Consider the following 17,861-nt stretch of genomic DNA (forward strand, 5'->3'; position numbering starts at 1 on the left):
CAGCGCACTTTTCAAATTGCTTAACTATGTATAACGGAGGAAAGGATCACTTGCACGATTCTGGCAGCTTACCGTTCTTTCTCCCAGGAATGTGTGGGAAAAGTGGGACTGGTTGTCAAGGTTACACCCCAAACATATTGCCTTTCACTAGAAACAAGCTGTAGCAAAGCAGAACGCGTTAACATTTAAACAATGCTAATAGACCCGCGTGTACTTCCATCAGGTTGACTGGGAATTCTACGTTTGACGGGGACTTTTATTTTGGCACTCCTCGAGCTTATCGTGACCAGAAGTAATTATTTCCAGTTACTCCTGCCGTACTGCAGCTTCAGGCCGAGACGAAAGGCCATAGCGGTATCGCGCTGTTAAATTCGCGATGATAGACTGGAAAAGAAAAATCCAGAAAGAGAAAAGGTAGGTATATCCATGTCATACATGAGCGTTACGATGATGAAGAGACATTGCAGCTCCGTATAAAGTCAGTATTGTCACAGCTGTTAACTGTAGCCAATGAGATGTGCGAGCCTCATTGGAGCACACTGATATGTTTACATTATTCTGCTTATTTCAGAACCCGATTTGTATCTATTTCTTTCAATGCCTGAAATTTCGCTACTTTTCTTTGATAGTCATTCATCGATGCGTTTCCTTCTGACACATTGGGCTTAAGTGTTAAGTCCGATTGAGTTCGGGGTTTCTTTTTTCCACTTTCAGACCGCGGTAATTTCTTTATTCGGGACAGGTTTGGGGCTCCAATAACAGAGCACGTATCCATTATCCCGTTAAAAGTGGCAGAGCGACGATGTGATGCCTCGTGCACTCCTGTTAGTCCTCTTGCTTTATGCGACAGCTACACGTGAAAGTCAATCTATCCGTCTTCGTCACTTGTCTTGCGAGTTACCTCACTATGGTCACCGTCTCCACGTCTCACTCCTCGTTCTTTGTCGATTCTCATTGCAGATTTTCGTCTTAGTTAACCAAACATGCATCCTGACTCAATTAAGCAAACTGGAGTTTCCATCCAACCATCATCCAACCCGCTATATCCCAACGCAGGATCACGGGGTTACCGGCTTTTTTCTTTTTGCCTTTTCTGAGTAAGAATTCGTTTTGTGTGTCTTAATATGTTCTCTTTTTTAATGTGCTATATATTTAAGTAATTATTTACTAATAAGCACTAGTGTCAAGTGGCTAACACTAAATATTGGAAAAGGGAGGCATTTGAGGCACCAGGATTTTATAAAAGGGTTGACCAAATGTTTAATTATTGTTAAGTATGCAGTCTTTTAAACGTATATATTATTAAATGAAAATCCAGTTATACCAACATAAATAAATGAAAAAAATGATCACCCTTTATTTTTTTTTTGCTTGTCTAGTTTTAATTTAAATCCACTTACAAATGGTAAAAATAAACTGCCTGCTTAACTTTCAATGATAGGTTCGGGATAGCTGCCCATGGCAAGGTGCAAACGCCCAAATAATTTGTTATGCTTTTGACTAACTACCTTATATAGTAAAGAGACATATTACAGAAACTTTAATAGCATTTGTTGTCACTTGTGTAGCTACAGAGTTTTTTGAACATGCCTGATGCATGTGTTTTCAGTCTTTTGATTAACCGTATTCCAGCCATGTAACATATCTAACTGCAGAGTTTAAAGTAACTTGCCATATAACAAACAGCGTGTTTATTATTCCTATTACAAGCCTTGGAAACCTTCAGATCCACAGTGTAGCGTACATAATTGCTAAGGTCTAAGCTCAGGGATATGATGAGCCTGTGGTATCCTGGATAATGGACTGTCTGTCAGACTGTAGTTTGTGAGACTCGAGGACTGTATGAGCAACACTGGAACATTCTTGTAGGTCCATTTTTGACATGTTCTATAATTGTAATGGCCAGTGTGATTTTCTACACTGTGGTGTGCTGGGCTGGTAACATCACTACAAGAGAGGCCCACCGAAACAACAAGCTAATTAAAAGGGCAGGTTCAGTTGCAGGACACACTCTGGACCTCCTGGAGGTCGTAAGCAAAGGAGAGGTTTTGAAACAAAACTGAGTGTCATTATGAACAATTCCACACATCCTCTCTGTGACACACTAATGCTGAGGACTATGAGACAACGAATTATTCAGCAGAAATGTGATCATAAACGCTACAGGGGCTCCTTTATACCAACAGCATTGTCTGCATAATGCCTCACTGTGACTGCCAGTCAGAAGTTGTCTTTTTTTGTAATTATTGCATATATTTGAGAGGGGTCTATTGTTCTTGTTATAATATTTTTTGAGCTTCTTTAAAAATTTACATTTCTTTAAAATTAGATCTGTATTGTTAGGCCATGTTCTTGTCTAGTGAGAATTTTTTTGTGTTGTTTTGTCAGCACCCTCCCCCACGCCCCCTTTAAGGGTACGTATACATTGCTTTGAGGTGTTTTGAGACATACTGTATGTTTAAGTTGCACTACTTTCTAGGACTTTACTGGTTTAGACTTTTTTCCTGCATTTCCATTCATTTTAATTTAGAATCTTCTGTGTTCAATACTTTCTTGTTGTTTTTGTGCTCTCATTTTTTTTCTTTGTTTGCCCCTTTTGTTTTCTCTCTGCACTCAAGTTAGTTCTTTTGTTACAAGTGTTGAATTTTTTTTGGCTTTTTGTTGTTTTGTTAATTCCATATATTAGCAATAATAGCTGTAGTACTGTCTCATGTACATAGTTTGATTAAATTCTTATCATACATCATATCACCACTCCATGGTGCCATGATAAACAAAAAATGTATTCAAATACAGAACTGCATCATATTTAATAGAAGATACAAACCGGCTTACCCGACATACTCCTTCCTTCTGTTTCCTGTGGTCTAATTATTTGGAATCTTTTGGGGGGAAAAAACTGGACTGCCATCCATCCATCATCCAACCCACTATATCCTAACTACAGGGTCACGGGGGTCTGCTGGAGCCAATGCCGGCAAACACAGGGCACAAGGCAGGAAACAAACCCCGGGCAGGGCGCCAGCCCACCACAGGGCGCACACACACACACACACACACACACACACTAGGGACTATTTAGGATCGACAATGCACCTAACCTGCATGTCTTTGGACTGTGGGAGGAAACCCACGCAGACTCGGGGAGAACATGCAAACACCACGCAGGGAGGACTCGGGGAGCGAACCCAGCTCTCCTAACTGCGAGGCAGCAGTGCTACCCACTGCGCCACCGTGCTGCCACAACTGGACTGCCATAAACCCTATTTATACCTGGTGACTGAAGCAACATTTATCATTCAGACTTGTACACAATTGCAGTTTAATAAACTAAAATAAAAATAAACTTTATGTTATGGGGAAATCTTCAGAAAAAACAAGCAGAGTTTTTAGAAAGGCAGTCAGAATTGAAGACTTTACGGCACAGCATAGAAAACAATTGCAGTGCGAATTTCCCCTTGGGATTAATAAAGTATCTATCTATCTATCTATCTATCTATCTATCTATCTATCTATCTATCTATCTATCTATCTATCTATCTATCTATCTATCTATCTATCTATCTATCTATCTATCTATCTATCTATCTATCTATCTATCTATCTATCTATCTATCTATCTATCTATCTATCTATCTATCTATCTATCTATCTATCTATCTATAGTCTGTCTCAGTTCATGAAGTGAGTCCAAAGAGCCCCGAATATATTACAATTCTTATCTCAAAATGCCCCTCTTCCAGACTCGTTTCCCAACATCTACTGTATACAGTGGTGTGAAAAACTATTTGCCCCCTTCCTGATTTCTTATTCTTTTGCATGTTTGTCACACAAAATGTTTCTGATCATCAAACACATTTAACCATTAGTCAAATATAACACAAGTAAACACAAAATGCAGTTTTTAAATGATGGTTTTTATTATTTAGGGAGAAAAAAAAATCCAAACTTACGTGGCGCTGTGTGAAAAAGTAATTGCCCCCTGAACCTAATAACTGGTTGGGCCACCCTTAGCAGCAATAACTGCAATCAAGCGTTTGCGATAACTTGCAATGAGTCTTTTACAGTGCTCTGGAGGAATTTTGGCCCACTCATCTTTGCAGAATTGTTGTAATTCAGCTTTATTTGAGGGTTTTCTAGCATGAACCGCCTTTTTAAGGTCATGCCATAGCATCTCAGTTGGATTCAGGTCAGGACTTTGACTAGGCCACTCAAGTCTTCATTTTGTTTTTCTTCAGCCATTCAGAGGTGGATTTGCTGGTGTGTTTTGGGTCATTGTCCTGTTGCAGCAGGTGATTTGCATGTTCTGTGCATACAGTTGGATAACTGGCATGGGGATTATGAAACACAGGTAACGCAGTCCTTTCTTTTTTTCTATGGACTTTTTTTCACCTTTTTTTCTGTTGTACTACATTGGTCACTATAGGCTTCTGTTTTGTCATAAATGTTTTTTCCTTCCATTCTGCATGGAAATGTGAGATTAAAAATGTTTCTCTGTCACCACTACGGAGTACATGGGGTAAGTAACATTATAAAAAATGATTTTTGGATGGAGTATTCTTTTAAATGTTATGTTAACTGAGACTTAACAAACAGTAGGGGGATGGATTCAAGGTTAGCAGGTAATTATTTGGGAACCATTGCAGGAGTTGATTCAGATGCGAATATTTCTGAATTCTGTTGTGCTGTGTCTACAGGTAAGCAACAAGTAAGCCACCGTTTTCAGTCTCGTTTAACATGGAGAAGGTGTGTCCAGCTGTGCAGGAACCTCCAGATGTGGAATGCAAATGTGAAGACGGCATCTCAGAAGAGAGATGTGATAAAGATGAAATGAAGAATCCCACACTGCACAAAGACCTCCTTCCCATGCGTAGCACGGAGGAAGTAAGTGTGGACATTAAGAAAGAGGACTGTGAGTGGGAGTCTGCACACCTAAAACAGGAAAGCGTTCACGTTAAGGAGGAGGAATGTGAAAGGCTGGTCGTAGACATTAAAGAAGACTCTGAGCTGATGCCTCAAAGCAACCACAGGCAGAAAAATGAAAATGTAAGCCATATAAAGAAAGAAGAACTTAAATCAGAACTTGACTCTCAATGCTTTTGTCCAGATGAGGAGGTACCTGAATTACGCTTCATGCCAAGCACTAACTGCACTCTACAGTATCATTCTGGCCAGATGAAGTCTGAGTCATTGAAATCTGATATAAAGAGGACTGTAAAAGCATCCGGTTCAAGCAACTCTGGAGAAGGTAGGTAATTAAATAAGTAATTAAACAGAGGTATGGTGATTGCTGCTGTAGTGGGGCACGAGTATGAACGTATCCTTTTCTGTAAATGCAGGAGTTGCACAGGGGAGTGTATAGTGGCAATATTTTTTTTTCTACACTTGGCTGGTTATTTTTTTCTACATCTTTGTCCAAAGTGACTGACATGGTCATATTTCTACTACATACAGAGAGGAAGATTACACAGTGGGGGCTGAGCCTGGCAACCTTGCGTTTTAAAGTCCAGTACCTTAATCACCACACTATACTGTCTACTGTGGTAGAAGCGTTGCAACTCCGTGATTGATTGAATGATTCAAACCTTGCAGCCATGTCAGCGATAGTTGGTAAAACATCCGCATGGTTATTGACATTAGACATGATATAAAATTAGATCTAAAATTAGGGTGGAAACTTGATGAGCACATGCCTCTTCTCAGATGGTCTCTTTGGCCTTTTCTAACGATGATCCTCAGCTAGTCCTAATGCGTTGCCTCCTTCTGTTTCCATTTTGTGGAACACTGACACTGTTTAGCTGACCCCACTGCACTTGCAGATGAACGTCTTGGGTTTTACCGAAATGTAAGAAATTGTGTTAGACAGTGAGATACAGTCATATGAAAAGGTTTGGGAACCCCTCTCAGCCTGCATAACAATTTACTTTCAACGAAAAAGATAACAGTGGTATGTCTTTCATTTCCTAGGAACATCTGAGTACTGGGATTTTTTCTGAACAAAGATTTTCAATGAAGCAGTATTTAGTTGTACTAAATGAAATCAAATGTAAAAAACTGGCTCTGCAAAAATTTGTGTCCCCTTGTAATGTTTCTGATTTGAATGCCTGTAACTGCTCAATACTGATTACTTGCAACACCACATTGGTTGGATTAGCTCGTTAAACCTTGAACTTCATAGACAGGTGTGTCCAATCATGAGATATAAAGGTATTTAAGGTGGTCAATTGCAAGTTGTGCTTCTCTTTGACTCTCCTCTGAAGAGTGACAGACAGCATGGGATCCTCAAAGCAACTCTCAAAAGATCTGAAAACAAAGATTGTTCAGTCTCATGGTTTAGGGGAAGACTACAAAAAGCTAATCTCAGAGGTTTAAACTGTCAGTTTCAACTGTAAGGAATGTAATCAGGATATGGAAGGCCATGGGCACAGCTGCTGTTAAACCTCAGGTCTGGCAGACCAAGAAAAATACAGGAGCGTCATATGCGCAGGATTGTGAGAATGGTTACAGACAACCCGCAGATCACCTCCAAAGACCTGCAAGAACATCTGGCTGCAGATGGTGTATCTGTACCTCGTTTTACAATTCAGCACAATTTGCACAAAGGACATCTGTATGGCAGGGTGATGAGAAAGAAGCCCTTTCTGCACTCACGCCACAAACAGAGACGCTTGTTGTATCCAAACGCTCATTTAGACAAACCAGATTCATGTTGGAACAAAGTGCTTTGGACTGATGAGACAGAGCTTTCACTGTGATGGCCCCTAAAATTTGAAATTCTCTTCTTCTCAGCCTTCGCAAGGAAAAAATCTATTATTAATTTCAAACTTCTGTTAAAAACACATCTTTTCAATGAGTATTATTCTTTTTCTTGTATGTAATTTCTACTGCCTTGTTAATGTGTTTATTGAATTGTAAAGTGTCCTCGAGTGTATGAAAGACACTAGATAAATAAAAATTATTATTATTAACTGGGTAGTTTATTAAAAAGATGCTACCTTGCTCACCATTTTTCCCACATTAAGGGAAAGGTTTCATGAAAATAAAAACTGCTAACGTCTGTAACTAACAAAATGAAATACTAGTTATTCATTACGGAATTAATATGCTTTATACTTAACATTCGTAGTAAAATCGCTCTTCTTATGGATAAAAGTTACAACTGAATGCATTGTTGCAAAGACAAAGAAATCGATGTGACAGGAAGTACCGTGTCATTAAATTTAACTTAAATGTTTTCAGTTCACATTATATATATATATATATATATATATATATATATATATATATATATATATATATATATATATATATATATAATTTTTTTTACTTAGAATAAGCTATAAAAAAATTTTACATTTTAAGAAAAATAAGTTTAATTTATTCTCGATTGTTTAGAATTAAATAATCAATAAAAAGAGTTAAACCAATTTTTATTAATTAATGATTTTTTGCGTATAGTTAGCTATTTTGTGTTATTATTTTTCACACATGCAAGATTTCTTTTTGCAGTCCATCTGCCACCACAGCCAGTTTGTCCGCGAGCACTCTGCACTTTGATTTAGCAGCCTTTGCTTTTTCGTCAGTGGCAGAAATCTACTGTTCAAACTATTTCAAAACGAGTCGTCAACATTTGCTTAACATCTTCAAGCTGAACAGAGTGTTCTAATTTTACTCTCATATTTTTCTGTATTCCATCATAAATTGTTTTCTAGAATTTTTTGTAAAGGCTATAGTAAACCTATTACTTAAACGTTTCTCCAAGTCTTTTATATGTCGATGTTGTTTCTCATTCTTCTTGTTTAGGTCCATTATTTTTTTCTTTATATACCTTAAATCCTTCTTTATATCACTTATGAGTCCCCCTAACCCCGCGGCCAGCATTACCTTCAGCTCAGCCAGTGCGTTTCGGTTTTCTCAGCGCTACGCAAGATGGAGTTGCGAGCCCAGTTGAGGTTGATGCTGCTGACTCACGGGAAGTATTAACTGGGATTAACAGCGGGGATAAAACGGCCATACTCGGTTCCGTAATCTACCAGAATCCACGAATTCTCCTTGCCCACCTGGCTCACAGTTTCGCTCTCACTTTCACTCTCGGCTGGAGCCGATGCTACCGTGTCAGCTTCTGGCAGGGCTTTACCTTCACCCGTCTGCTTCAGGTCAGTCTCTGGCAAGCCGTACCATGAATGTGGAATGTGGGGCCGGTTTGGACTTTGATGAATGTTTGGCTGCCTTATCCTTTTCTTTCTGGACCCTATGTTTGCTGCTCATGCTCATTTACACTCACTTATAATGTAAATACAGGATACCTTGGAGAGCTAGTTTGTCTTATGTCAGTGAAAGGGGAGTTCACTGTGTTTCTTATTTTGCTTTTAGTGCGTTGCTTCTTGTGAGAGTCAGACACGTTCATTAAAGTCTGCACGTTTTTCACACTTTTTTTAAAACGTTTACCCAATGTTTGAGTATCGTAGAGTTATTTTAATATGAAGATTCAAATCTTAACCTGACAGCCCTGGTAAAAGCCAAAATGCAGGTCAATCTTTTAGTTATAAAAGATGTCATTGAATACAATGCTTTATATGTATGCATGTTTAATTATTTGGCATGTGTAGGAATTGTTGTCAGCAGTACCAATCCCAGGGAGTGTGAAAATCCACTGGAATGACAACTGCAGTCCGTTTCCTACCAGCGTAGCACCGCTGTTCCTGTGGCAAGGAAGCAGAGGGGCTTTTCTTCGTTAAGAAAACCTCCCCCTCGTGCTAAAAATGACACACTTCCAGAAAAAACAAGTCTTCTATTTGAAACTACAATGTAATTGTTTCAATTGTGTTCAGACTTATTACATCAAAAAGAGACAAAATTATTATGAAGCATTTAAGACTCCAGCCCATAAAACCAAAAATCAAATAGCCAGCTAAATGTGGTTTAGTAGAAATCAGATTGTAAATGATCTGCGGAAGTTATACAGTATTACTTATTCTTTTTTCATTGTGCCATTTTACCCTTTTTCAATTGTCCCTTTTTTCATTTCTTGTTGAATTTGTTCTATGTGTTGAAAGAGAAAAGTGTTACTTAAAACAACAGCCTGCAAAACCGTTTACTATAAAATCAACAGGTAGCCAGCCAAATGTGGCAGATGTTATTTAACTTTAATTGATTAAACTTCATATGCAAAAGTTAAGTGTTATAAAAATAACTGCTACATTTCTCAGTATTTTTCATCCTAAACAGATATAGTTTCATTTTTCTCCGTATTTCATAAAAGTGTATATTGGCATCGGCAGGTAGGTAGACAGACATTATAAGATATTGGTATCAGCCCCATATAGTGCATCCCTTATTAAAATGGCAGGTTTATTTAAATTATTCAGGCACAACTAGTTTATCTCTTCATTCTTGAACTTACTAATATACCGTATGTTGTGTATGGCCAAAAAAAAACCTGTTTTTTTTACTATTAGTAATGGAGCTAAGAACATACTTTACCAAGGCTAATGCTTGCCACTCTACACAAAGAAAATGGCTCCCTAGTCATTTCATTCAATTTGTTTTTTCTTCATGTGTTTCACTTCTTTTTTAAAGTGAAATTCAATTGCATAAGTAAATTAAAACAAATGTAGGATTCACTATTATTTGTGGATTAACAGTAGTTGGGGGAGAATTTCCAGTACCAAAAGATGGCGCTGTTATTCAAAAATTAAATTAACAGAAAACTCATTAATTTAGCGCATTTTTGTAGGAAATCAAACTTAGTCACCATATTTTTTTGTTTTCCTTAATAATAATAAATATAATTTATTTATTTTTCTTTTTTTCTCAATTTGAAGTTTGTGACATTTTTGTTGTGTCTGGCTGAGCTACCCAGTGTGTGGATTGCTTGGCCCTGGTTTAATGTGTCATGGATTTCTTTTAAATGATGTTCAGAAGTCACTTTGCAAATAATTTAATATATTTATTGTTTGTGTGTGTGTGTATATATATATATATGTGTGTGTGTGTGTATATATATATATATATATATATATATATATATATATATATATACACACACTAATAAAAGGCAAAGCCCTCACTGACTCACTGACTGACTGACTGACTGACTCATCACTAATTCTCCAACTTCCCATGTAGGTAGAAAGCTGAAATTTGCCAGGCTCATTCCTTACAGCTTACTTACAAAAGTTAAGCAGGTTTCATTTCAAAATTCTACACATAACGGTCATAACAGTCAACAACGTCCGCCATGTTGAACTTTCTTATTTATGGCCCCATCTTCACGAAATTTGGTAGGCGGCTTCCCTGCGCTATCCGAAACCGATGTACGTACTTATTTCGGTGGTATGACGCCATGTCGGCCGCCATATTGAATTTTCAAAACGTCACTAATTCTCCAACTTCCCGTGTAGGTAGAAGGCTGAAATTAGGGAGGCCCATTCCTTACAGCTTACTTACAAAAGTTAAGCAAGTTTTCATTTCAAAATTCTATGCATAACGGTCATAACGGTCAACAACGTCCGCCATGTTGAACTTTCTTATTTATGGCCCCATCTTCTCGAAATTTGGTAGGCGGATTCCCTGCACTAACCGAAACCAATGTACGTACTTATTTCGGTGGTATGATGCCACTGTTGGCCGCCATATTGAACTTTTCAACAGTCTTTGTTACTTATGGGCCCATCTTCAAGAAATTTTGGTACACAGGTTCCCAACGCTAACTGAATCCTACTTACGTACATATATACGTCCATAGCCTGCAGCTCGGTTACAGTGTGAGGTGGCGTTGGGTCCCCCATCTCAACGCCTCCCACGTTGTTGGCTGCCTGCTTATATAAGGCCATCCGTCGCTCCAGTCTCTACATTCCCTTCCTTGCTTCACCACGGGATTCACGTCTCCCTGCTGATAACTACAGCCTTTTAATTTAATCCACAGCTTCTCCGCTGTTTTATTGTTCATTTATTATAATTATAGTTATTGTGTAGGTATTTTAGACTTACTTTACATTGCTCAGGTACACATTTCCTTTATCATTCCAACCCCCATTACATGTCTATCGAGGTGATCACCATCGATCAAAGAACTGTCACTTACCGAGTGGTTTCAATGCCCGGAGATGGCACCTGCCTTTTCCATTCTCTTTGTTACATATTGCACGGCCATATCAGGCTCACTCTTAATATCCGGAGGAACATTGTGTCTTATGTATTGAATGACTGGGACAGGTTCAAGGTGTGGACTGATGACGGTACAGGAGATAATTATACTACACAGGAGCACTATAAGAGTGAAATGCTTAAGCCCTTCACCTATGGTTCTGCATGTGAGTTGATGGCTGCCGGTGAATTGTTCAGTTGTCGCTTTCAAGTGTACTGAAATGGCCAAATATTTTACACCTTTGGACAACCGCCAATGCTTCTTAAACATCTTAGATTGACAGGTGACGATTTCAGTAGTGGACACTTTGATGTTTATGAATTTTTAAACTCTCAAAAGCTGGATGTGATTTTATTGATTAAACCGGTTGTGTGCTTACAACGCTTGACAGATGCTGAATGTCACTTCAACACAACAAATCCTGCATATACTGCCGTAATTGAAACAAACCATGAAACTCAAACCGATTATGACAGCAGCAAACCATGCTGTGAAATTTGAGACAAGATTACTGTTCACATGGCCAGCTGTAAGTTACATGCTCAAGAGTTAGCTCAGCGCACAGCTTGGTCATGTTACAACCGGAGGGCCGAACTGACAACATGGTATACAAATAGATCCTTAACAAATAATTATTGGCATATTTTCCCTCAGTTTAAAAAGGTTTCCTTTTCTTTTTCATAACTTCTTTAACACACTACTTCTCCGCTGCGAAGCGCGGGTATTTTGCTAGTGTATATATATTGTGGTCCCCGACCGGGGCTGTGGCCCATCCAGGACGCCCAGGAGGACCGGAGGAGGGCTTGTGCCTCCTCCAGATCGCGAGGGGGCGTCCGTCCTGGTTATGTTGGGGGCCTCGGGTGAAGGGCTTGGAAGCCCAGCCCTGTAGGGACCCGTGGCCACCGCCAGGCGGCGCCCCAGTGCCTAAATATCCCGGGAGTCCAGCACTTCCGCCACACCAGGAAGTGCCGGGGGGAAGACGACAGGGGACACCCGGACGGCTTCCGGGTGCACAGCAGGCACTTCCGCCACACAGGGGTGTGGCTACAGGGGAATGCCGGGAAGCAGCTGGAGCCCATCCGTGTTCCCATTTAAGGGGCCGCCTCCCTCCAGTCATTGGCAAAAGTCAGGTGGAAGAGGACGGAGCTGGAGGGAGGACTAGAGGCGGCCAGGAGAAAGGCACTGGAACTGTGTGGCCTGGACATTGGGGATCGGTGCTGGAGGCACTGGGGAGTGCACGTGACTATATTAACTTGTAAATATTGTAAATAAAAGTGTGTTGGGTGAGATTACGATGTCCGTCTGTCTGTGTCCGGGCCAGCTTCCACAATATATATATATCTCCATCCATTATCCAACACACTATATCCTAACTACAGGGTCACGGGGGTCTGCTGGAGCCAATCCCAGCAAACACAGGGCGCAAGGCAGGAAACTAACCCCAGGCAGGGCGCCATCCCACCGCAGTATAGATATATATACTGCCCAAAAAATTAAAGGCACACTTTTTAATCAGAGTATAGCATCAAGTCAGTGAAACTTCTGGGATGTTGATCTGGTCAGTTAAGTATCAGAGGAGGTTGTTAATCAGTTTCAGCTGCTTTGGTGTCCATGAAATTAACAACAGGTGCACTAGAGGGGCAACAATGAGATGACCCCCAAAACAGGAATGGTTTCACAGGTGGAGGCCACTGACATTTTTCCCTCCTCATCTGTTTTTTTCACTCGTTTTGCATTTGGCTACACTCACTGTCACTACTGGTATCATGAGGTGATACCTGGACCCTACAGAGGTTGTACAGGTAGTCCAACTTCTCCAGGATGGCACATCAATACGTGTCATTGCCAGAAGGTTTGCTGTGTCTCCCTGCACAGTCTCAATGGCATGGAGGAGATTCCAGGAGACAGGCAGTTACTCTTGGAGGGCTGGACAGTGCCCCTTGTAGAAGGTCCTTAAGCAATCAGCAGGACTGACCGGTATCTGCTCCTTTGGGCAAGGAGGAACAGGATGGGCAGTGCTAGAGCCTACAAAATGATCTCCAGCAGGCCACTGGTGTGAATGTCTCTGACCAAACACTCAAACAGACTTCATGAGGGTAGCCTGAGGGCCCAGTGTCCTCTGGAGCTCCATTGGCATTTGCCATAGAAGACCAGAACTGGCAGGTCCACCACTGGTGCCCTGTGCTTTTCACAGATGAGAGCAGATTCTCTCTGGGCACATGTGACAGATGTGAAAGTGTCTGTAGAAGCTGTGGAGAAATTATGCTGCCTGTAACATTGTTCAGCATGATTGGTTTGGTGGTGGGTCAAGTGATGGGATATCTGGGGAGGCATATCCATGGAGGGACGCACAGACCTCTACAAGCTAGGCAACAACACCTTGACTGCCATTAGGTATCAGGATGAAATCCTTGGACCCATTGTCAGACCCTATGCTGGTGCAGTGGGTCCTGGGTTCCTCCTGGTGCACGACAATGTCCGGCCTCATGTGGTGAGAGTATTCAGGCAGTTCCTGGAGGATGATGGAATTGATACCATTGACTGGCCCTCGCGTTCACTCGCCTGACCTCAATCCAATAGAACACCTCTTGGTGGGACATTATGCTTCGGTCCATCCGACGCCGCCAGGTCGCACCTCAGACTGTCCAGGAGCTCAGTGATGCCCTGGTCTAGATCTGGGAGGAGATCCCCCAGGACACCATCTGTCGTCTCATTAGGACCATGCCCCCCACCATTGTCATTCATGCATACAAGCACGTGGGGGCCATACACACTACTGAGTACGATTTGGAGTTGCTGCAGTGAAATTTCAGCAGAATGGACTCGCCTGCGTGCCACATCATTTTTTTCACTTTGATTTTCAGGGTGTCTTTGAATTCAGCCCTCTGTAGGTTGATAATTTTCATTTCCATCAAACGATGTGCCATCCTTTCGTTCTTAACACATTACCATATCAGTCCATATGCAGAGATAGCCAACAGGATTTTTTTCCCATTGAGATCTGATGTGTTTTCAAAGTGTTCCTTTCATTTTGTTTGAGCAATTTATATAATATATATTTTAATGAGGTGGTTAAGGTTAGAACTAGGCCACACAAGAACATCCATTTCGTTTGTTTTCAAAGGCTCCATTGTCCTGATGATAGATAAGCTCTGTCTCAGTTTAAGTTTTCTGGCAGCACAAAGCAGGGTTTCAACCAGGATCTGTCGGTCCTGCCAGTCCCTATTGCTGTAAAGCATTCCCACACCATGAAGCTGCCATTACCACATTTTACAGTGGTCTTGGTCGAACCTGGCTGATGTGTAGTTATTGATCTGCATCACACATGTGTTTAAGTCAGAAAGTCCCATCAGATGTTTCTGCCACATTTTTGCAGTGTCAGTGACATCTTGAAAATGTGTTTTGATTTGGCATGAACTACACCGTTTTATAGATCAGCTGGAAAAATCCTGACTTTAATGCAGCATTATAAGTTTAGACAATAAAATGGAAAATAGCTTTGGGGGCGGAATACTTTTCCAAGGCATTGTACGTCTTTTCTTGTAATCACTCTTCAGTGGCTCAGTGCTTTCCAGATTTGGTTTACTTCAAATCAGAATGGATATTTTTTTTCACATTAAATTTAAAGTACTGGGGTTGGAGTGCCTCCTGGATTTATTTTGTCACATAACAAGTGATTGTCTTTTGCCAGATCTCTTTCAGTACTTTATATTTAAGCCTCACCTTTGTTGTGTTTCTGCAGATTTAAGAGACAATGGCAGCTTTGTGTTACTTTCCATCGATCAGCCGTCTTTTCAGGGCAGATCACAGGAGACAATGAAAGATGAAGATATGGAGAATTCAAAATGTCAGTCAGAGAATTTAATTAACCCTTGCCTTCAAATGCACATTACAGATTCACCCAGTCTCCACCCAGAGCAGAAGAAACATCTTAAAAGGAAATCTACAGACCGAGATGATAATCGGAGCCAAACACAACAGCAGCTCAACTCTCAATTTCAAAAAAGCAGTACTGAGTCACCCACACCCACTGTCTACCAAGAGAAGAAGAAAAGCTCTAAAAGGAAAACTAAATACAAAGGAGGTGGTAATGAACACCATACACCACCGAAGCTGTATCATTGTTCAGAATGTGGCAAACGATTCTCGCGAATGAACAATCTTCAGACTCACATTAGAATTCACACTGGAGAGAAGCCATATAGGTGTTCAGAATGTGAAAAACGATTCTGCACCAGCAGCCATCTTTTAATACACATGAGACTTCACACTGGAGAAAGACCATACAACTGTTCTTACTGTGGCAAACAATTCTCAAATAGTGGCCATCTTCGGATCCACACAAGAATTCATACTGGAGAGAGGCCATACTGCTGTTCTTACTGTAGTAAACAATTCTCCACCAGGGTGCTTCTTCAAACCCATACAAGAACTCATACTGGAGAGAAACCATACTCCTGTTCCGAATGTGGCAAAAAATTCTCTGATAGGAGCAGTCTTCAGAGACATAATGAAATTCATACTCGAAAAAAAACATATTGCTGTTCTAAATGTGGCAAACGATTCTTACGAATGAGCCATCTCCAGATGCATGCAAGACTTCACACTGGAGAGAAGCTGACTGACAGTCCTGAATGTGGCAAACAATTATGTGATTGTAGCAGTCTTCAGATACACACACAAATTCAGATTGCTGAGAAGCCACATTGCTGCTCTGAGTGTGGTAAACGATTCTCTAACAGGAGCTATCTTCGGATCCATGCAAGAATTCACACTGGAGAGAAACCCTATTCCTGTTCTGAATGTGGCAAAGAGTTCATTGATGCAAATAGTCTTCAGAAACATAGTAGAGTTCACAGGGGAGAGAAACCATACTGCTGTTTTGAATGTGGCAAAGGATTCACTGATAGGAGCAGTCTTCGGAGACATTCAAGAATGCACACTGGGAAGACTTATTCCTGTTCTGAATGTGGTAAAGGATTCTCATGCTTGAGCCATCTTCAGAGACACTCAATGATTCACACTGGAGAAAAGCCATATTGTTGTTCTGAATGTGGCAAACAGTTCTCCCAACTGAGCAACCTTCAGACACACACAAGAATTCACACTGGAGTGAAGCCATATCGCTGTTCTGACTGTGGCAAACAATTCTCACAAATGTGCAATCTTAAAACACACGCCAAAATTCACACTGAAAAGGAGCTGATCTAGTACCAAACTTCTGCTTAGCAGTGAGAGCAGATGGGGAAAAACTAATAACCAAGAAATGCAACTGGAGATACCTGGAAAGTTTCATTTGTATTTTTCAATGAGATGCGAGGAAATGTTATGTATTCTATGACACAACGGCTATTTTGAAATGCTCTGTGTGAAAGCGATATAATTTGTTCTAATAAACTGTGGTACTAAAATATGTGATTACCACTTAACTGTGTGTGGCATCACACTACAGCACTGGGCATTAGTTCTTATCACGTTAGATTAGATAAACTTATTAGAAAATTGTTAAATTTTACAAGTAGTATTACTGAATGTCATTGTTTTCAAGGGTGCCAATTAGGCCCATGTCACTCTACAGTTTTCATTTGATTCTTGTTACATGACCTTAAGGAAAATCACAGTAAGCTGTGGAAGGTGGCAGTGCCCGTTTCTTACCGTCACTTTGTAGTACAATTTTCCCCAGTCACTCGAGCGCTACAACTCTTTGTGACTTGATAACATGAAGGCAATGTTCTTGTTTCATTGTGGGTCTTTGGTTTCTTCTGTCTACAAGAGTTAACAGTCAGCAAATAATAAAACCAGACACGTATGTGCGTATGTCTGTCCAGTTGCTTGGCTGGTTGGTTTTATAGAACTTTCACTTGCTGCCTAATGTGTTTCACACTGCTGCTACACACTTAATTGTGTGACTTTCACCAACTAGTGCTTTTACACTCAAACTCAACCATTCAAAGGAAACTTCTACATGTTGAATAATGCACTTATATGGTGGCCATCTTCAGGACTGTAATGTACTTAAGCACCAGTCTGCTGTAGATTACCACACAGCCTCTTTCACCTTCTTATTAGTGAGCACCTTTACAGATTGACTGCTGAAAAGACCAACACTGTCTCTCTTACATGTACTTCTGTGTTATGGCAATTAAATAAAACTCGAAACATTTTCAAGCTGCCGCAAAACACATCATGCATTCTATCTATCTATCTATCTATCTATCTATCTATCTATCTATCTATCTATCTATCTATCTATCTATCTATCTATCTATTATATAGTGCCTTATCTATCTATCTATCTATCTATTATATAGTGCCTTATCTATCTATCTATCTATCTATCTATCTATCTATCTATCTATCTATCTATCTATCTATTATATAGTGCCTTATCTATCTATCTATCTATTATATAGTGCCTTATCTATCTATCTATCTATTATATAGTGCCTTATCTATCTATCTATCTATCTATCTATTATATAGTGCCTTATCTATCTATCTATTATATAGTGCCTTATCTATCTATCTATCCCTTAGACCTATGATAAGCCCATGTCAGTCTCATGGTCAGTCAGCTCTAAACTGGCCAGCGGTAAGTGAGCAAGTGTGCCCAGCAGGGATCTGTCACCTCTTCTCAGTTCCAGCCTCTGAAGGTTTGGTTCCTCATGACCCCAGAATTAAAATACGTTAGTCATAAGCGGGGTGAGTATTT

The 17,861-nt window shown here is 40.2% G+C and overlaps 1 protein-coding gene across 1 annotated transcript in view; it reads left to right on the top strand.

The window, feature by feature from the left end:
* LOC120534656 overlaps positions 1–16,958 on the top strand; it is a 76,923-nt gene extending 59,965 nt beyond the window's left edge. The window contains exons 5-6 of the mRNA XM_039762247.1: positions 4,703–5,248; positions 14,892–16,958. Coding sequence (XP_039618181.1) covers positions 4,703–5,248; positions 14,892–16,360 — 2,015 coding nt within the window. The 3' untranslated portion in view covers positions 16,361–16,958. The remainder of the gene's footprint in view (positions 1–4,702; positions 5,249–14,891) is intronic.
* Positions 16,959–17,861: the final 903 nt, after the last annotated feature.

This window comes from Polypterus senegalus, chromosome 8 (genome assembly GCF_016835505.1).
Source record: "Polypterus senegalus isolate Bchr_013 chromosome 8, ASM1683550v1, whole genome shotgun sequence".
NCBI lineage: Eukaryota > Metazoa > Chordata > Cladistia > Polypteriformes > Polypteridae > Polypterus > Polypterus senegalus.